Source organism: Heptranchias perlo, chromosome 1 (genome assembly GCF_035084215.1).
Source record: "Heptranchias perlo isolate sHepPer1 chromosome 1, sHepPer1.hap1, whole genome shotgun sequence".
In the NCBI taxonomy this organism is placed as follows: Eukaryota; Metazoa; Chordata; class Chondrichthyes; order Hexanchiformes; family Hexanchidae; genus Heptranchias; species Heptranchias perlo.
The window spans coordinates 185,694,926-185,717,132 of NC_090325.1; the positions used below are offsets into that span (position 1 = coordinate 185,694,926).

Here is a 22,207-nt window from a genome sequence, read left to right on the forward strand (position 1 = left end):
CAGAACAGTTAAGCATGGCAAATTGGACATCTGATCTAATAGTGCTGGTTGTTGGCTTCAGAATAATTGTATGTACAAAGATATTCACATGCCCACCGCACACCTCCACGCTGTGATCTCTGCACTTTCAAAGGAGGAGTCCTCTTGTTCTATCAAAGATTGTGTCTTGCTTCATCTTGCAGCCACCTACTAATGACCTCTGTAGCACCATCTCTTTGCAGCTTAGAGAACAGTGAGCAATGCAGCACAGGTCCTGAAGGACCAACGTCACAGTGAAATCTGAATCACATTCCCAATTTGCCCAGACTCGGAGACTATTAGTCGTCCTAAACTGGGTTATTTCCCAGACGCTGGCCAGACAGCACTATTTCACTGCCAGTATCCAGCACTATAAATCTTACCGGGAGATGTGCAGCCAATAATCACTCTGGTAATTAATTTCGAAGGGCTGATACCTGTTTGATATGATTGCAACTTGCTTGCATTAGAAGAAGTGCAGCATCACTACAGAATCAGAATACAGTAATGTCTGGCAAGGCAATGCTGAATGCATTAAATATTTATATTCCTCAAAACTTGAGTGATCTGTCAAGGTCAACCACGGTGAGTGTTGGTTAAGTTCCAGGAAACATATTTGAATTTGTAAAGATAATGAGGAAGGAGAAAGAGGAGCAGAGAGGAGAGAGCAGGAGACAGGAAGAGGAGGAGAGAGGAGAGAGGAGAGAGGAGGAGCAAGAAGAATAGGGGAGAGGAGCAGAGAGGAAGAGCAGGAGACAAGAAGACGAGGAGAGAGGAGGAGCAGGAAGAATATGAGGGAGGAGGAGAGAGGAGGAAGAGGAGCAGAGAGGAGGGAGAAGAGAGCGGAGGAGTGAAGACAAGGAAGTGGAGAGAGCAGAAGGAGAAGAGGAGGAGGAGAGAGGAAGAGGAAGTAGAGTTGAGACGAAGCTCTCTGCTGTTTTTCCCCAGGATTTTTACCTTGCGAAGCAGCTTAATGAGTTGAAAACAAATGTGACAAGCCGGGAGTCCAGCTCACTCTGTTACCATTTGCTCTTGGCTCAGACTGAGACTTGAGTCAGCATTCTTCTGAATTAAAACCAAAGTGGATCTTTTGTTTGATTTTTCTTTTCTTTTTAAATAACCTTTCTTTATAGTTTAGAGTTTCTGTTTTTAAATAAACTTTTGGCGGTCCCTGCCTGCACCCGTGCTGCCCACTACTCTCTTTGCCTGACAGTAAGTTAATCAATTCTCCCAAGACAGTCCACCACTAAGCTTCCTAATTTCCGGCCCTTCCCTATTACAAATCGCTTTGGCTCCTCAGGCTTTCCCAAGAGCACCAAGCTCATCAGTGAAAGGAAAATCAAATATTGATCAGAAGCAGGATAGTGGGAGATGGGGGGTGGGGTGGAGAGGTGGGGGGAGGTGGCTGGAAATTAGAGCCTTAACAAAATCAGATTCAAAAACCAGAATACATACAAGATAACAGCAGCTGTGAGCTAAATCATTTAAAACACCTTTGGATGCATGAGCTGCATTTCTATTCCACTTGTATTGTTTCCAGTATTATTTTCTGGGTGGATGTACTAGTTGCCTCTGGGTAGGAAACAAGCTTCTGGTGCTTTATCTGCACCAGTATCCTTTTGTTAGAGTGACAACTGAATGAATGTGTCCCTTTTACATATGGTAGGTTCTCTTCGCCAGGCATACCAGTGACTGTGGCATCACTAAACTTTCCCTGCTCTCATCTCCCTTTCTACTGTACAAAGAGCTATTGCCTTTTCACACACACACACATATGCATTCACACACACACATTCACACACACATGCACATGTACATACACATGCATATGCATTCACACACACACATTCACACATGCATATGTACACACATGCATTCACACACATGCATTCACACACACATGTGCATTCACATGCCTTTACACACACACATTCACACACACATATGTGTAAATATCCCCTTATTTAGACTTCAACATAAAGACAGAGAATGCTGGAACTGCACAGCAGAACAGTCAGCCCCTGAAAGGGAAAGACTGGTTAGCATTTCAATGTAGTAAGGCCCAAAATATCAACCTTTGTTACTCTTTCACTTGGTTTGTTTTTCAAATTTCCAGCATTTCCAATCTTTATTTTTATCCACAAACATCACAAATCTCAGCAATTTCTTCTATGCATTAAATCTTTACTATTTTGGGGTTTGTTTTTGCAATTTCAAAAAAAAAATCCCAAATCTGCTGATGGTTTAAAACGTGTAAATGAGGAGCTATTTCATGTGTGAACATGTGGCTTTCTGTGGTAACTTCATATTTCTTTTTTACACCTTTATTAGAGGTGTATCAAATATAGCAATTTCATCGTTGACACTTCCAAATGAAGCAAAGCAAATGGCAATCTTAGCAGCCAATGCCTGTACACGCTCTGTGACATTGAAGAGTCTGGCAAACCTCAGTGAAATTAATCTCAGAAATTAAATGTGGACATGCAGTGGACTCAGATCCACTCGGTGAGGGTTAGAGAGGAGATATTAAACTGGAATGACAGGTCACGGTTCTGGCCATTGACACCTGCCAATTACAGGCAAACACTTTTGACACTCTCTAAGCTGAATGGAGCCTGCAGTCACTGTGGCCTCTCAGCAGTTCACAGGCCTCTGAACAGCACTGCTTGGAGTTACAACTCCAAAATCGTCGAGCAGAAGTTGATAGCCAAGTTCCGCACCCATGAGGACGGCCTCAACCGGGATCTTGGGTTCATGTCACGCTACACGTAACCCCACCAGCAAAAAGGGGGAAAAAATGTATATGTTTTTTAAAATTCTCTCTCTCTCTCTCTCTCTCTGCCATTTTGAGTTTCTTTCTGCCTGCCTGTGTAATAGACACAATGTATATCTAGTGTACTGGGACGTGCTGTTCTCCGTGACTGGCCTGTTTGAATAACAACGACACCTTTTGATTGGTGTGATGCTGTCCCAACATAGTATAAGACATGCGATTTGAGAACCTTTTCATTCATTCATCTGACGAAGGAGATAATCTCCGAAAGCTTGTGATTTTAAAATAAATTTGTTGGACTATAACCTGGTGTTGTAAGATTCCTTACATTGGAGTTACAACGTTCTGTTAGTTTGTTGGCTCTCCATAGACGCTGCTTTTGTTTTTGAGCCCCTCTCAGGCTGACCGTCATGTTTATTGACCACGTTCTTCGGCGTCCATTAGTCCTTTTGTGGACTTGCGATGTAACGCAGCACAAAAATCAATTTATCATCATTATGAAGCAATTGTTTCAATTGCCACTGGAGAACAGATGATGACTCATCTACCGCAGCATCTGGGAACGGTGCTGTCACCACTATGCAGTTTGTATAAAAAGGAGGTTCATCTGCGGCAAACTTTGCAGTCGTTTCAATTGGAAAAGCGCCACTTAATTGCACCAGTTTGTCGAAGGAATCAATCATTTGTGGTGGTCCTTGCAGCAATTATTCAGAAGCTTTGTTCTGGAATTGTTTAATTTTCTGTGTGTTATTTATAGTGCACCTGTTAACTCATTTGTTTGAACAGCTCAGTTCCTGAGTTAAAATAGCACAGACAGAAACGTATGCGATTGTGTTAACAGGTACGCTAAAAATAGAGCACAGTGGGAATTAAAATCATTACAGAGTTATTTCACAGATGCTTCTATTTGTTTCTCCTGGATGCACTTCTGACAAATCAAAGCCATGCATTCTACGGCCATGACCGTATGTCCATTGTACACTTTGGCTGACAAGTTCCATCGAAGTTCACAGCACAGAAGGAGGCCATTCAGCCCCATCGTGTCTGTGCCAGCTCCCAGCTGGAGAAATCCAAAACTAATTCCATTGCCCTGCTCTCTTCCCCATAGCCTTATATCTTCCTCCACTTCAAATGTTTATTCAGTTTTCCCTTGAAAATTTGCAATGGTCTCTGCCTCAAACACTCCCTGTGGCAAAGCATCTCATGTTCCAACAACCCTCTGTGGAAAGATATTTCTCCTAAATACGAAACATTGAGCAGAATGAACAACTCTAGCCTCACAAAGAGGAAGAACAGAGTCGACAGTACATTCAAATCCAGCGTGTGAAGCATACAAGGGTTCATTTTATATATTAGATCGCTGGCAGTTGAGAGTGACAAGCCAGTAATTTTATGAAGCTGCTCTGATGAGGTGGTAAACTGCATGAAATAAGCTCAACAGGTGTCAGCAGAACCCATAGGCTGACGTACTCCAACCTACTGCTGGATATTTGCTCTTCTTATAATCTAAAAAAAAAATCATTATTTTATTACTTGTTTTAGAGTCGCACAGAGCTTTTGGTCAGTGCGGTAATGACCCAGAACAGAAAGGTATATGTCATCATGTGACCAGTACCAGTGGAGAGGGGGATAGGTTTAGGGAATATTACACTATATTGTCTCTCGGTCTCATATCTCAGGCTGTTCCCAGTGGTTGAGGAGCCAACGATGAGGGTCCATAGATACAAGATTAAATGTAAGAGATTTAGAACAGAGGGCAGGAGAAACCTCTTTGCACAACAGGGCTGTGAGGCTGTGGAGTTCACTTCCAGGATTAATGGTTGAGGTAGAAATTACATCAACGTTCAAGATTAGATTGGATAGGCGGATGAAGGGATATGGGAACAAGGTGGGTAAGGGTGATCAGGACTATTTGCTCACATGGAGGGTAAATACCAACATGGACTGGTTGGCCAAAATGACCTGTTTTCTGTGTTGTAACTTCAATGTATTTCTATGTATAATTGTTTGTCTACTTAAAGTATGTTTTCTATATGACAGTTGCACTATTGTTTCCTATTAAACAAATGATGACTATTCATAAATACAGTGTAACTTCCCAGGAACACTTCTTTTAGGAGACATCCTAATAGCCTTTAATCCAACAATTTGTCTTCCGTACCTCTCATTTCTCCCCTGCTGAATGTGTTGACTCAGGTCAGGGTACCGTTCCAAGGCCTCTGTTATCCTGCCCAAGTGGCCAATTTTTATGTATGAAGATACACTAGACAGTGAGTGTCGATAGACTATTTGTCTGTGAAAGGCATCACACCCAAGCTCGACCCCATCCTCGCCTAATGTCCCCACACCCCACTTTCCAGCAGGAGTCATTGAATAGCGATGAGGTGCAAGAAATCAGGAGAGCCGAGGCCAACCATAGCGTCCTAACTGCAGCTCAGGCGGAGGTCATAAATTGGGAATTGAACCTTGGAACTTCTGGTCTGTATACCTTGCTACCAGGCTTTGTCCTTATACCTGCCAAGGCTAGGGAGGGGAGCTTAAATCTGTTATTTTCAGTCATGGGTCATATACTTTGCAGCAAATATTACAAAACATGGTTAAAAGCAGCAAAGTACATTTGTCGCATGGGCCACTGAAGATGAATAAATGGTATCAACATATCCTTCTCTCTTCTTCCTTATCTTCTGGTCTCTTTGACTTAGTGTCCTTACTCACTAGGACATTGGGCAAGTCATGCCAATATAGCTTCTTTACTAAAGAAGAAAGCATGAGCAACGACACCAGTGCATACTAAAGTAGTTTTAATTTCAACTCCCAGTAATGATGTACACCCAAGATCAATAACCTACTGGTGCATTATTGTGTTCCTATCCCTTTCTCATTCATTATAATTAGGACCTAGATCTTCCGATGAACAGGCAATAAGGGCTTCATGCTATCGGTAGACAGTTCAGCACTGCTGCATAATAAGCTCCTGTTGTATTTATATCTAAATAATCGGCCAGCAATCGTCTGGTGATTCTGGACAGCAGAAATTCAATACCATAGGCGGAAAGGCTACAGAGAAGGTTGTCTAGACCAGCGGCACGTGGAATGAATGGATAAAGCTTTCAAATTATGTAAATCTACAACAGGGGCAGCCAAGCTTTTTGTCTTTGTTGGCCATACAGGCGTGTACCATAGAGCTTCAGGAGGCACACAGGCGTGTACCATAGAGCTTCAGGAGGCACACAGGCGTGTACCATAGAGCCTCAGTGAGGATTCAGGAGACGGAGGAACAGAGAAGTCGGTGTCTTTGGAGCTTGGAAGAAACCAAAAGATTGCAAGTTCAGGGGAGCGATGACCAGAGTAGTATCAAAGCATTAATGAAATAGGAACAGGAGAGATTGCAAGAGACAGAAAAAGAGATTGAATGATTGATTGAGATTGAAGGCTAGAGGTGAGAGAAAGATCAGTGAATGAATTTGTTGCTTCCTTTTTGGGTGTGTGAGGGAAACTATACAGACTTAGGAACAGCGCTGAAGTCTTAACCATTATAGAAACTTAAGAGTTGTTGAGGGGAAAGGATTTTCCAATGCTGTGCTAGCCAGTCAGAACATTGACATCAACACAAGGACTTAATACAATGTTGATTATATAGAACTGTGCGTATACTAATTTCTGCTTTGACACTAAAGTTAGCGAGTGGAAGGAAATTTAGCCCAATATGCTCCCCCGATGGTTTTGCTGGAGAAGGAAGTAGTGACTGAGCTCTAGAGGCAGAAAGGTCCCAGGTTTAATACTTAGTCTGTGTCGAGTTGTTTTATCTCACTCAGGGGGGCACTGAAAATTGGCTGCGTGTTACACTCACAATCGCTATCCAGCGCCTCCAACTACAAATGTGTATGTGTGGACATCCACAAAGACAAAATTGGGCTCAAACGTAACGTCCTCCACAGTTGAATAGCTCGTGGCGCTCGCTGTTAAAGTTCACAAGATGCAGGAGGGCAATCAGCACCTGTTGAACTGTAGCCCAGCAGGGAGTCAACACCTTCAGGTGGGGAGAGTATTAGCAAAGAAATCAGGAGGGTGCAAAGGAAAAGGGAAACTAAAATTCCATGATAGTGGGATCGCAGTAACATTAACGTTAATGGTTTTAAGTATTACAGAGATGGTGACTCCTAAACACTATTTAGCTGACTCTCCATATCTGCTGGAGAGATTCTGGGGCCTGAGGTGCACTCCCATTGCAGAGGGGGAGGAAAATTGGATTGGACCTAGAAACGCTGGGTCTCCACATAGAAGAGTTGCTGCTCCCAATATTCGCATGGGCTTAGGGCGTGTGGAGCTTCTATCCACCCCACTCAAGACCATGATGTAATAGATGGCGGGACTAATGGGAAGGCTTTCTCCCCCACCTCCCCTCCCCAAGCTGGAACTCCTGTAGCTCCCGCCTCCTACCTGCCCAGCAGTCCGGGGTTGAAGTGGGCTCCACTGGGGTCTCCAGGTCAGGGTTCCCAGTCCGGAGTTCGGGTTTCATAGACCCCGGAAATGCTGCCGGGAAAATTCCCAGATCCGCCCTCTTACACAGGGGGCCGATCAGCTGAAGAATTTGACCTTTGGAGGGGTCCGACCAGGGACGCCCTCCCCACCATGTCACTTTCCAGCACCATGCCTCCTCCAACAGGTCCCCCCACACTGGCTCGGGCATCCATCAGGGGCGGGGGCAGCATCCACCGACCGACCCCGAGTGCTCTGGTAGAGTCACGAGAGGCAGTCAGCGGAGTGGGCCTGAGGATATTTGGGTTCTCCCACAACTCTCAGCTGCGTAAACCTTAAATCCTAACTCACTCGCTAATTCACAAGCCAGTTTAATCCTCGGTCCAAATTGTTTTACAAATGAGACCCTGCTGATATAAATAATTATATTGTCACCGTGTCACAGAAGGAAATCATTGATTTGATGGATATCGAGGTTTTGTTGGTTCAATATGTACAGTGCAGCCCGAGACTACCCGAGTTCAAGCACATGCAGATAGACAGCATCAATGAACTCATTTGGACAGAGCTATGTTGTGAGGTACGAACAGGGATAACTACCAGAAAGAGAGAGTTTCGCCATCAGGACCCACTTCCTAATCGTTCTATTACAAAGAATTATTAAAATCAATTTCCAGTCAACTCTTAATTTCATTTGAACACTATTGTTTAAATGGTGAGTGCTAATGACACTGGAAAAGTTATTGATTCTGGCAGTCGGAAGGAGCTGAATTAACATTATTAATTGAGTCATTAACATGGAGGTATCCGTTTTCAACTGCACATGTTAATTCAGCTCACACATGATTAGGGTCAGTAACCCCGGCATGCCGTAGAATTACATAGAAATATACAGCACAGAAACAGGCCATTCGGCCCATCATGTCTATGCAGGTGTTTATGCTCCACGCGAGCCTCCTCCCACCTTATTTCATTTAACCCTATCAGCGTATCCTGCTAGCCCTTTCTCCCTCATGTACTTATCTAGCTTCCCCTTAAATGCATCTATGCTGTTCACCTCAACAACTCCATGTGGTAGCAAGTTTCACATTCTCACCACTCTCTGCGATCATCAGCATTCACTGCCTCAAGAGAAAATATACACAGCAAGAAAAAGAAAGATATTAAAGCTGTGGGGGGTTGTTTTAGCGAGTGATATTTTAAAAAGATCTATCCATTGAGGAGGGAGTGGAATCCAATTGAGATCTACTGGAGGAAGGGAATCAAACTGTGATCAACTATAGGGGAGGGAATCAAACTGTGATCTACTGGAGGGGAGGGAATCAAGCTGTGATCCACTGGAGGGGAGGGAATCAAACTGTGATCTATTGGAGGGGAGGGAATCAAGCTGTGATCCACTGGAGGGGAGGGATTCAAACTGTGATCTACTGGAGGGGAGGGAATCAAACTGTGATCCACTGGAGGGGAGGGAATCAAACTGTGATCTACTGGAGGGGAGGGAATCAAGCTGTGATACACTGGAGGGGAGGGATTCAAACTGTGATCTACTGGAGGGGAGGGAATCAAACTGTGATCCACTGGAGGGGAGGGAATCAAACTGTGATCTATTGGAGGGGAGGGAATCAAGCTGTGATCCACTGGAGGGGAGGGAATCAAACTGTGATCTACTGGAGGGGAGGGAATCAAGCTGTGATCCACTGGAGGGGAGGGAATCAAACTGTGATCTATTGGAGGGGAGGGAGTCAAGCTGTGATCCACTGGAGGGGAGGGATTCAAACTGTGATCTACTGGAGGGGAGGGAATCAAACTGTGATCCACTGGAGGGGAGGGAATCAAACTGTGATCTATTGGAGGGGAGGGAATCAAGCTGTGATCTATTGGAGGGGAGGGAATCAAGCTGTGATCCACTGGAGGGGAGGGAATCAAACTGTGATCTATTGGAGGGGAGGGAATCAAGCTGTGATCCACTGGAGGGGAGGGATTCAAACTGTGATCTATTGGAGGGGAGGGAATCAAGCTGTGATCCACTGGAGGGGAGGGATTCAAACTGTGATCTACTGGAGGGGAGGGAATCAAACTGTGATCCACTGGAGTGGGGAGGGAATTAAACTGTGGTTTACTGTAGGGGAAGGGATCAAGCTATGATCTACTGGAGAGGGAAGGAATCAAACTGTGATCTACTGGAGTGGAGAGGGAATCAAACTGTGATCTACTGGAGGTGGAGGGAATCAAACTGTGATTTACTGGAGGGGGGAATCAAACTGAAAAAAATCTTGCATTTATATAGCGCCTTTCACGATCTCATGACATCCAACATTTTTTTACAAACAATGAAGTACAGTTGTCATGTAGGGAAACATGGTATCCCCAATTTGCCCATAGCAAGGTCCCACAAATGGAACTGAAATAAATTATTTCTAATAATGCCGTGGGATCTTTTACATCCAGGGCCTCAGTTTACTGTATCAATTGAAAGACGGCACCTCCGACAGTGCAGCATTCCCTCAGTACTGCACTGGAATGTCAGCCTGGATGATGTGCTCAAGTCTCTGGAGTGGGGCCTGAACGCACGATCTTCTGAATCAGAGGCGAGAGTGCTACCACTGAGCCAAGGCTGACACCTGATCTACTGAGGGGAGGGGGGAAGGTAGGAGGAGGGATGAAACTCTACTTATCCTGCAGGCTTCAGACTAAAGGTTGTTTCTGTGCTTTCGCACTTTTAGGTCTGTCAGTAATGATGGTTGCCAGTTCGTGAGGCTCTTCCACCATCTTCTTTGAAGGCATGTTCTTAAGGGTTGACAGGAGACATGTCTACTGAGAGTAATAATGTCTGTGTGTGTACTTTAAAGTTCCTCCCTTCTCTCTTGGAGACATTGACTCATGGTGGGATTGGTGTTGCCAACTCTGATTGGACATATTCTTGGAGGTGTCATCATATGATGTCCTGCCTCCAGCCGCCCCGCCCCCACAGTCCTGTCATTGGACACCCAACATGTCCATAATCGCGATGCACCGCCTTCCCACACCAATTGGAAAGCAAATAGACTCTTCATTACCCAACTGGATGATTCTTGACTGTCAGTCAAACAGCCTTTTTTACCCAAGTCCAATATTTTGCTCGTAGCAGTGTCCTGGAGATTAGTCTTTAATTCCTGGAGACTCCAGGGCAATCCTGGAGGGGTTGGCAAACCCTAGGTAGGATACAGTTCCACCTATGACACTGCCCTCCCATACCTTACCCATGTGTCACTTCTTCAAGTTGGAGCAGACCAATTGATGTAGGAGGCCGCCATAGGCAGGTCCGATACATGGGTGGGGATTCATTGTTGATCGTCTCTTAACTAAGCTTGTCTGAAACCAGATAAACTATTATCTAGTTGCATTGACATTTATACTAAATAAAACCTCCATGAATACACTTCCAAATGGAGAATTTTAGCAAATAGCTGAGCCAATAGGATACACAGAAACTGCTTGGTTTTAACAGTTTCTAAACTCAGTGCCTTCTTCTAAACTGTACTGTATTCCTTGAGAAGCAAACACCTAGAACCAAAAATATAATTTGCTTTTGTATACCATAACCTCCAGCCTCAGCTGCCTACGCACACTCCTTGGAGTTCTTGTCCTCTCTTTAACCACAACTATTCTGTATTAATTTTGACTTAAAATTTCCAAGAAAAGAAAAAGCATCACAACCATGTGTAATTTAATTTCCCCAGCAAAGAGCGAAAAAAAGTTGCCCAAGCATTGATTAATCAAAGGAATGTATAGGGTCCAAAAACCATACCTAATAAAACTATTGAAAAAGTACCCTTGCAGCCAGAAGGATTACTGAAATATCAAAGACATGGCAAGCAGCCAAGAACTAATAGAGAAAAAAAATCTTGCAAAGTCATTGTACAAGCGAGTAACCTACAAGGCAACATTAACAGGATTGTCTTTCCATAAGTCTCTGGAATGGACAAGAATCAATTAGCCCAAAGCAGTGAGTGACCTTGAAATTCATCTCAGAATCAGCCAAGAAATCACAGCGAAAGGACACGTGCACAGAAGGTCCTTTTCAAAAAGGGAAAATATTGATTTTTAAAAAAAAATATAGACTGGCTTCCTGATTCCTCTCCCACTGCAGGGTCTCTGAATAAATTCCCCGTCGTTTGTGATGAAACACAGTATAGTTGTTAAACGCAGTGCATCCTATTCATGGAAGGGTCAGAATACGAGTTAAAACATTTTTTTCGAACATCACAGTTTTTATCAATCAGCCTGCAGGCTAAGCATAGGAAGCCCTGTTAGAACACGGTGCTTGATGGTAAATCAGAGAAACTTCTAACAAGGACTCACGGGGTTATAAAACACGCTAACAGCAGCTCAGCTACAGTCCCGTAATGTCATTAAGCACAAAGCACGGGCTCCTGTGAACGGAGAACAGCGATTTAAAGTACTTTTCTACAACACAGATTCTTTTTCTCTGCTAGGCGTTATTTTGGGGGGAGATTTTCCTCGACTTCCTTTCAAAGGTCTGTATTTGTCGGGACTCTCTTGACACAAAAATCCAAACCCAAGTAAAAAGCACTCCACCAAACATACAGAACTGTGAATCGAAAGAGAATGTAAGATAGAGTATATAAAATATCCGTGCTGTCAATAGTGCCGAATTAAATTAAAATACATAATCAAAAGAATTCCAAAAATCATCATTTGCAAATGAATGTTTCTTAAAAAGCAGGTCAAACTATCAGATTAAATAAAACGCATGCCTGTCTTAGTTTTCTCTGTCAGTTAACAAATGGGTTTTTAACATCGAAGTAGCAGATTAGAAAAGGCAGCTAGAATTTGCCCCAAGAATCGTAAGAATGAAAAGAGTAAAGTTACTTACTAAACGCCGTTGCGATAATGAGGTTTGTATCTGTCATTTGGGGAAGTGTGACAGACGTCGTTTCTGTCACTTCGCGACTTTTGGTGATTACAGGCTCTGAGGAGAAGGATTCGAGTATGACGGAGGGAAGGAAGGAGGGAGATGAGGTAGGGGGATGTGAGGATGGGCCAGTGAAGGGAGTTGAGGTGAGCACCAAAGGGTCATCTGGATCGTTCACTGTCTGTCCCAAATCAGATACCGGAATAGTGGGAGTAAAGGCTGTTGATGGTGGCCACTCGGCCACTGTTGCTTGGTCAGCAGAGATAATAGGACCCTGCCCTATGCGTTTGGGATCAAGGTGCGTCAGAGGTTCGTACTCAAATATCTTGTCCACAAAAACCCACTTGAGGCCAGCAATGCAAAGACCCAGGCTCACCAGACAGGCCATGATGGGTATGATGCAGACCTTCTCGGAGTTTAAGCAAGTCCGCACACGCTCCACCTCCATGCAGATGCAGCAGGTAGCAATGAGGCCCGTCAGTCCCAGTGCTCCGTTCCCATCCGCCTGCGTCGCCGATGAACTATCCTCCGCAGTTCCTTCGGCAGATGGGGTCGGACAAGGAGGGGTGGAGGGATCGGGAGAATTTTCGCTGGCTTCCTCGGACATCCTTTTAGTGCATTAACCTGACCGTTCTCTGAAGGCCCGCTTTCAAATACAGGAAGAAAGTGAGAGGGAGAAAGGAGGAGCAGGGTGGCGAGGCATCAAATGGACAACGACAATCAAATCATCAGCAGCATTCACTCGGGGAGGAGGGAAAGGCAACCTGATAGCTCTTCACTGTTTCAGTCTCTCGCCAGTGAATTTAGGGAGTTCTGTACAAAATGCTTACGTCATCCCTGGGTTTAGCAGCCCCGTGCTGATGTCAAGGGGGATGCCATTTATTCTAAATTGTAAGTCTTTTGGTACTGCTCTTGATCTCTCACCTGCAGAGTTGGGGATTGACCCCGCGCCTTCATGCAAAACAAACACAAGCCGGCAGCAGGAGCATCCTGTTGTTCTCAGTGCGGCTGGTCTGCTCGCGACAGAGAAAAGCTGGAGTCATTAAGGAGCAGCAGGTGCCCGTCCTCTGAGCACAGTGGAAGCGGTATCATTAGTGACAGGGATACTAGCAATTCAGAGGGTGGGAGGAAGGGAAGGGAAGGAGGGGGCAGAGAGAGGGAGAGGACGAACGGAACTTCCTCCTCCTCCTGCTTCACACTCATGCACACACACGGACACTCACAGACACACAGACACAGTGACACACACACGCACTGCAGGGTAGGTCTTCCTGAAATCAGAACACACACACACGCACCATTCAGAACTGCACAGGCTGCCTGCAACTTCCCACTTGATCCAATTAGGAGGAATGAACCATCAAATCAGAAGGAGGCAGGCAGCAGCGAATTCTCCAGCTTCCTCCCTCCCTCTGCTTGGTACAGACGAGTCAGCAATTGATTATGCTAATGTACAAGAGCTGGATGTGATGGGGCAGAGCAGAGCTGGTGAAACCGGCAGACTCTGTGTCCCCGAGGGATGGGGTTTCCTCCAGTAATTTCACTTGCGTGCTCCTGGAGATCGAATTTCACGTCAACATTAAAAGCTTCCCTTCAAATGATAAAGGGACGAGAATGGTATAAAATGAGCAACCGGCAAATGGGTAAATGAAAAGAAGTTTGGACATTTCACAACTTACTCTCAGAGAGGCTGCCAGGGTTAAGGTTTATGTTTTATTTAAGCGGCAGGCTTGGCAGTGGTCTACCAGAAAGCAAGGCTTAGGGTGGCAGATCCATGGAGGATTGACAGTTCTGATGGATATACTCCTAATCCACTCCAGTGTTGCAAACACTTCAATCCAGCTTCGGCCTAGTAATTAACCTCCTAGTGACAGCCCAGCATGCAAAAATATAAAGAGCAAACGAAAGATAAAGCAGGGGGGAGAGAAAAACGATTCCACCTTGGACTGTGAATGCATTTGATGAGTCGATGAGCTACTTCTGAGAGAAAGAGAGAGGAGAGAGAGAAAGAGAGAGAGAGAGAGAGAGTGAAAGCATTTAAGGATCAGGACATGTGTTATAAAAATGAGCACTTAGGAGCTGTCATCAGTACATGATGACGCTCTGCTAGAAGGTCTATTATTAATATAGTTCTATCTGCAGAGCATCCAGCCCCAGTAATAATTAGACCCTGCCGCCATCGAGGACAGTAAGCTGTGAAAGATGGAGCTGTGTGCACAGGGGAATCAGCCTATAAATAGGGCAGCAATTTACCACATGGATACCCTAACTCTCTCCTCACAGCGCCAAATTAATAAAAGAAATCATGTTTCTTGCCCTTCACAAAGAAGCCGTGCGCTGAAAGCAACATTTGAAAACTAGGTCAGGGAAGAGCAACTCTTGTGTGTTGTCCTTCAGAGGAACACTTATAACAAAAGAAACGTACAAACGCAGTGCTATTGGAGGGGGAGGGGTTAAATCAAAATAAAAAAGACACACAACGAAAAGTTGCACGGCTAAATATGCCCATCAGAACGTGAGTTCAGTAAAACTCAAATGAAGGGACATTTGCCTGAATTCGATTTAAAGAAATGTTTTTATAGGATGTATCATTTTGTTCAAAGCAGAGCTTCTCTTGTCATAGATTGATTGTGAGACACGTTACTGTGCCAAGACTACTAATCTAGAGGCCCGGACTTATAATCCAGAGAACGTGAGTTCAAATCAGAACACGGCAGTTTTGAGAATTTGAATTCAGTTTTTAAAAAAATCTAGAAATAGAAAGTGACCGTGAAGCTGTCGAAACCCCCCAACTGGTTCACTAATGTCCTTTAGGGAAGGGAACCTGCCGATCTTACCTGATCTGGGCCTATATATGACTCCAGTCCCATACCAACCCGGTTGACTCTTAATTGCCCTCTTAAGGGGCCTAGAAAGCCATTCAGTTGTATCAAACCTCGACCAGTGGTTCAAGAAGAAGGCCCACCACCACTTTCTCAGGGCAACTAGGGATGGGCAATAAATGCCAGCCTTGCCAGCGATGCCCGCATCCGGAGAATACATTTTTAAAAATTAGTTCGAAAAAAGTTCATATAGATGTGTTTTCTAGAAGGCGGTTGACTGTAATGAAGCAGAACATAAATCTTATTTTACATAAACACAGGAAACCACAGTCAACTCCCTCCCTCGGATACTGTTCTTTGGGTGACATGTGAAAAGCTTGCTTTAAAGAGAGGCTGTTTTAGCGAGGGAGTCCACAATGTGTGTGCTACACCTGTAAGAGAGCACAAGCTACCTTTGAGAGTGTCAAAAAGTAGACCTTCAGTGTACAGCTGTTTCTCTGTGGAGTGAGCTCTTTTACAGTGCTATTTCAGACAGTGTCATTTTTATTTGCCTCCAGAAAAGAGAAACACATTGAAAGGTTATATTTGGGAGAAGTCCTGAACTGCCGCACCCTATCTCTAATGAGTTGTGGCTGTTTTACCATTATGGTTGAACAAGTGGCCAGTTTATTTGAAGCTGAACACGGTCTCTGGGCACTGGAAGATAACCCCACTTTTTATGGTGTGGCCAGGGATCGAATGGGTGATGTCTGTGCGCATTTCAGGTCAGAGTTCAAGTGGGTGGTGGCTGCGCGCATTTCAGGTCAGAGTTCAAGTGGGTGGTGGCTGCGCGCATTTCAGGTCAGAGTTCAAGTGGGTGGTGGCTGCGCGAAACTCTCAGGTCAGAGTTCAAGTGGGTGGTGGCTGCGCGCATCTCTAAGGCTCGTTTCCTGCACTCAGGGGACCAGGACACACTTGCCAACTTCAGCCAAGTGGAAAGAATCAAGAGGAGCCGCTCTTGGATGCTTGACATAATGGAGACTGCGGCCTCGGACTCTCAGCTCGGGCTGTGAGAGAAGGCATCAGATCCAGACAGTGAGGCCTCTCTGCTTCCCCATGCACCACCCCCCCCAAAATCCCGCCATCCGGGTCATTCCTAGATAGCAGAGTGATGAGAGCATCTCTCATAATCCACGGTTACCGATACACAACATAGCTGAGGCAAGCACTGCTGGGTTTTGATGCCCCTCGTTCACTGTTTTCCAAGAGTTTTTCTAAAATTCAGCAAAGGGAGGGAATCGGCCTGTGAACCTGCTGTGGAGATGGTTTTATTTACTTCCTATCAAACTCCCGCTGGGGTCTTTACTGGCGTGACTTTTCCATTTAGCGTTGCAGTTAACTTTGTTGAAATGTTGATGTCAGCCGCTCCTGAACAGAAGGAGAAACCGAGATTTTCGATGTCTCCTTCCACGTACAATGATCAGATGTAAATACTGATGGAAGAGTGAGTCTCCGCAGGTGGTTTATAGACAATGGTCCATTCCATTCCGACACTCAGAGGGTAATGGTTAGAAAACACAAAACTATCATTCATTACGTTAAATAAACTGGTTGAAGGCCCTGCTAATTTAATTTCACACTTTTCTCAGCAGAAGAAAAAGGGATTTGCAAAGGGTTTCCTGATATTTGTACCATCTGTTTTGAAACAACAACTCACTAGTTAGCACAATGTTACAGCAAGGGGAATCTTTAATAAACTGCTCCTAATTAAAAAGAACTTGCATTTATATAGCGCCTTTCACAACCTCAGGATGTCCCAAAGCGCTTTACAGCCAATGGTGTACTTTTGAAGCATAGTTACTGTTGTAATGTAGAGAAATGCGACAGCCAACTGTGCACACAGCAAGGTCCCACGAACAGTAATGTGATAACGACCTGATCTGTTTTTTAGTGATGTTGGTTGAGGGATAAACATTGGCCAGGACTCTGGGGAGAACTCCCTTGCTCTTCTTCGAAAGAGTGCTGTGGGATCTTTTATGTCCACCTGAGAGGGCAGATGGGGCCTCAGTTTAATGTCTCATCTGAAAGACGGCACCTCCGAAAGCACAGGACTCCCTCAGTAATGCACTGGAGTGTCAGCCTGGATTTTGTGCCCAAGTCTCTGGAGTGGGACTTGAACCCATGACCTTCTGACTTCTTTCCTCTCTCTGTTCGCCATAAGTAGAAGCTGCAATCTCCTTTCTGCATTTCCACATCAGGAACTGAGCCCAATGGACTATCAAACTTACGCCTTCCCATTCAGTGGGACTGTAGAGTAGCGCTAGAGTAATACTACATGAAATTTAATTTTTAATGGGAAAATACAATATCATGGGAAACAAAAAGATGATGTATCCTTTACAAAGTTATGTTACACACAGCGCAAGAGGAAAGATTCTCCCCATATTTTGTTTCCCCACCTCTAAAAACGGAATATTCTATAGTAAAACCATTATGCAGACTTAACAGGGAGTGTTCCTTTAACTCATTCTAAAGTATTCATTACTGCAATGCACATGTTTATGACTGAGGGAACTTGCAGTTCAAACCCTACCTGGTCACTTGTGCGGTCCTTTTGTATTTGACAACCTGAAAGTGTCGCACACCTTATCTCAGATGGCATGTCAAGATTTAAAGATGATGTGGAGATGCCGGTGATGGACTGGGGTGGACAAATGTATGGAGTCTTACAACACCAGGTTATAGTCCAACAGTTTTATTTGAAATCACAAGCTTCCGAAAGCTTGTGATTTCAAATAAAACTGTTGGACTATAACCTGGTGTTGTAAGACTCCTAAGATTTAAAGAGTAATAAGCATTGCTTTTATTCTGATGCTGCTTTAGTTTGGATGCCAGCAGACTGGCATCCACAGTGTTGCCAAGCCTCCAGGATTGTCCTGGAGCATCCAGGAATTAAAGATGAATCTCTAGGACACTGCTGCGAGCAATACCCGGGAGAAAAATCATACAGACATTAAAAGAAATTGTGTGTGATTTTTTTCCGCTTTCTTTGAACATTTATTAGCTATAAAAATATTGGAGGCGGGATAAAAAGACTGACAGTCAAGGCATCATCCAATCGGATATTTACGAGCCTGTTCGCTTTCCAATTGGCCGTGGGAACGCGGTGTGCTGCGAGGATGGACGTGTCGGGCGACCAATGGCGGCTGTGTGGGGGCGGGACGGTTTTGAAGTACGATGAAACCTCCAGGAATACGTCCGACCAGAGTTGGCAACCATGGGTATCCATTAGTTGGCTCGTGGCTTTTTTAATACCACCCTCTTGCCCTGAGGCAGACTGGTAGAGCCAGCCCTTCACCTTTATCATTGGCGCGTGATTACGTCATTGTCTGCTACATCAAAGCAGCTGGCAGCTGCAGGGGCCAGTCCGTGAGCACCCAGCAATCTGTAAATTGAAATGCTGCTTCAGCCCTCATTGTACTCAATGAGACAGGCGTCCCGGGTGTGTCGTGTCACTTATTACTGCGCAGCTGTGCCAAGCACTGCACATCAGTCATCAGGCAAGGTCTTAGAGAGAAATTTCTTTCAAAAACCTGTGTCGAATGAGGCGCATTTTTCCTGCTGTGGTAAACGTGGGATGCCAGGCAGAAATGATGACTAGAATTTTTGACAGAACTGTAAAATTCAGACTTAAACAAAAAAGGGAAAGAAAAAGTAATCTTACTGCAGCTCCTGCCCGGAATAACAATTCTTCCCGTGCAAAAAATTAAAATGACTAAAAGCCAGGTTTATGGAACCCATCTGCTCTGAGAGTACGGTATATTTATTCCATATGTAAGTGCCAGCTTGGCTTAGTGGGTAGTGCTCTGAGTCAGAACGTCAAGCCCCACTCCAGAGACTTGAGCACATAATCTAGACATTTTAATGCAGTACTAAGGCAGTGCTGCACTGTCGGAGGTGCCGTCTTTCATACGATTCGCTAAAATGAGATCCATTCTGCCTGTTCTGATTGATGTAAAATATCCCATTGTTTGAAGAGTAGTCGTTCTCCTGGCCAACATTTATCCCTCAACCAACGCCACAAAAAATAACAGATCACTCATCTCATTGCTGTTTGTGGGATCTTGCTGTGTACAAATTGGTTACCACGTCTGCAATAACAGTGACAGTGCTTCAAAAGTAATTCATTGGCTATGAAGCACTACATGTACCTCTTGAGGATGTGAGAGGCACAAGTTCTTTCTTGCTATTCTCACTGCTAGTGGACCGCTGGTGCAGGCTATGGTGAATTTTACAGAGAAATGAAACCACTCTGTCTCAATTCGCACAATCATCTTATCTTAAGTACTTTTTAAAGATGTGAGGAGATTTTATTGGAATTGCCCATCAGCACAGTTTTGCTTCTGAATCAGCCCAATTGCATAATGAGCACTGCTTAACTCATTTTCATTCATTAATTAATCAATCGATCAATTCGTTCATGAATTAATCTGAAAGGGGTAAGACAGACGGCAAAGAAAAGCTGCAGGAAGTCGTGTAAGGTGAATGTGACGGCAGCACTGCCTTTAGAAGCATCGAGACCCATCAAATCCCTCCTAAAGAAGTTGTTCCCAGCAGCAGTCCCTCCTGCCCTCAAGGTGGGAACTGCAAATACTATTAGCCAAGGTGGAGGCAGCCATTTTCTCTGGCTGCTTGGGGTGGGATGGAATGGGCAGAGTGTTTCCACCAGTTTGTACAGGCCACTGGTGTAATTTTTAAAAAATGTACCGGCCGACATATCGTCTCCATCAATTGGAGAAGGTCCAACAACCAGAAATAAAGTTGTGAACTAAAAGCATCGTACGACGCAAGGATTTTTCTGCTGTTTTGGTGCTACAACATAACACCAACAACTTGCGTTTATTCAGTACCTTTAACACAGAGAATCGTCTCAAGGGGCTTTGCGAGGTGTGAAGAAAATGGGGTGGATTTGGGCAATATTACCAAGTGACTTTTTCAAGTGCTCCTATGATAGAGCCTGCAGTTATACCAACGACTGGTGTGGGATTGTTGCTCAGGCAGCGAAGGGCGGCCAGCAAGACTCGAGTTAGACTGCAGGCTGCGCTTTACACTCTGCCTAGCAGGACGGAGATGCATGCTCACACCCGTGCACAGAGCGCCTACTCACTTGGCCTTTCATTAGGGGAGAGCAGGCAAGCAGGTCCACATCCTTGTAGCGTGAAAAAGATTCAAGGTAACTTGCCGCCTGAGCCAGCATCACACTCACAGGACTAGGATTGTGCTCCATCCAGCACCAATCCCAAGTCATGTGAGATAGTCCTCTGACTTGGGGAGACGGGGAGTCTGATACGGCCTGGCGTTAGTGCATTTGGGAATCAGATCAAGGAACATAGGAACAGGAGGAGGCCATTCAGCCCCTCGAGCCTGTTCCGCCATTCAATTCAATCATGGCTGATCTGTATCTTAACTCCATCTACCCGCCAAGACCTGATTCCAGAGTCCTTCTTGGAATTCTCTCTCAATGTGCATCAAGCACAAAGAACGAGAGCGGGTAAACGTAAACCGACATGAACAATGCCCTCAATCACCGAAAACACATCGTAACGCCATGCTTGCTCATCCCATTACCCGGTTTCTTTTTCCCTTTGTAATGTGCCACTCTGTAGCCCCAGTCAATGGGATGTTTGGAGCTTGTAGCCTCCCAGTGCTAAATAAAAGATGAAGCAGGATTCTAATCACAGTCAATTATCCCTAACAGATGTTTTTAAATTGAATAGATGTGGCATAAATCACTCCTTAAATGTATGGTTAAACGAAGCCATATGTATTATTTATATTGATGGAAATCTATAAAATTTTGCAGTGTTGTTTAGGGAAGCAGCTCGAGATCCAGCTATTGGCTGAAGAAAGTTTGCCAGTCCATTAGGAAATGAGCTTTTAATCCTGCCAGCAGAACTGCTCAGCAATAACATTTATTAACAGAAAAGCCTGAGGCCTTGGAGGCAGGTCTTAATGCAATAGAAGCAAATTAGCCACAATTGAAATTCAGTTCAAATTGAGTGGCCTTCTGCTGCCTTTTTGCTTCCTGACAGCTCAGTGCCCGTAGCAACTGCTTGTCTGGTGCAGGGCTCTGACTCGTGGACACACTGGGTGGGAGTGCAGCAATCTCACGTTCTGGCAGGCCGTGAGACGCAGCTCAGCGCAGGAGGAACTGCAGCCGTCCATTGGGTGTAGGCAGACTCACTCTCATCACAAGCCGTGTGTTATCTCCCAGCTGTGAGTCAGAACAGAACACAACTCAGGAGTTTTTCTGACCTTAGTTAGTCCAGCTCTCAAACTGGTAGCTGATCAAAAAAATGAAAGTCATTCCCTATAAAATCCAATTCTTTTTCTTAAAAATGCTGCTAGCTCTTACAGGGGAGTACTGACACTGGCTCAATTCTTGAAACAGGCAGCTCGTACCATCACTTTAGTGGCTGTGACTTGCCTTAAAGCTGCTGCACCACAAACACTAAGTAAAATCATTTCCTGTTTTTTTATATATATCAAAACAAAAATGAAGCTGCGCTTTTAGAACATGCACTGACCAGTGTGATGCTGTCCCATACAGGACAACAACTTGCATTTATATAGGGCCTTTAATGTAGTAAACCATCCCAAGGCGCTTCACAGGAGCGATTATCAAACAAAATTTGACACCGAGCCACATAAAGAGATATTAGGACAGGTGACCAAATGCTTGGTCAAAGAGGTAGGTTTTAAGGAGCGTCTTAAAGGAGAAGAGAGAGGTAGAGATGTGGAGAGTTCTAGGAAAGGAATTCCAGAGCTTAGGGACTAGGCAGCTGAAGGCATGGCCGCCAATAGAGGGGCAAAGGAAATCGGGGATGCACTAGAGGCCAGAATTGGAGGAACGCAGAGTTCTCGGAGGGTTGTAGGGCTGGAGGAGGTTACAGAGATACAGATTTCACCCAAGATCTCTGTTGATCTCAGCCAGCCAGCAGCCTACAGTTGGCCTTAGCATCCATAGGTTATGCAAGGGACAGGGGGATAAGAATAATCCTGTGCTCCTGATTTCTGATTGGTATCCAATGATCCATTACTGCAAAATGCTTGGTGAGAACAAGACCGGGTTTGACTAGTATGCTCTCCATGGTTAAATAGGCCGCTGACAGTCATTGTCTAGCCTGACACATTAAGAATGGCCACTCGGGCAAGGTGGCA

The 22,207-nt window shown here is 44.8% G+C and overlaps 1 protein-coding gene across 2 annotated transcripts in view; it reads right to left on the bottom strand.

Moving 5' to 3' along the window:
• Positions 1–22,207, bottom strand: part of nrg1 (neuregulin 1) — a 180,515-nt gene that overhangs the window by 101,709 nt on the left and 56,599 nt on the right. The window contains exon 1 of one of the 2 annotated variants that reach the window (XM_067994407.1): positions 12,147–12,792. The exons of the other annotated variant lie outside the window; for it this stretch is intronic. Within the exon in view, the coding sequence (XP_067850508.1) occupies positions 12,147–12,792 (646 nt within the window). Of the gene's footprint in view, positions 1–12,146; positions 12,793–22,207 lie in introns of those variants that run through there. 2 annotated transcript variants of the gene reach the window in all.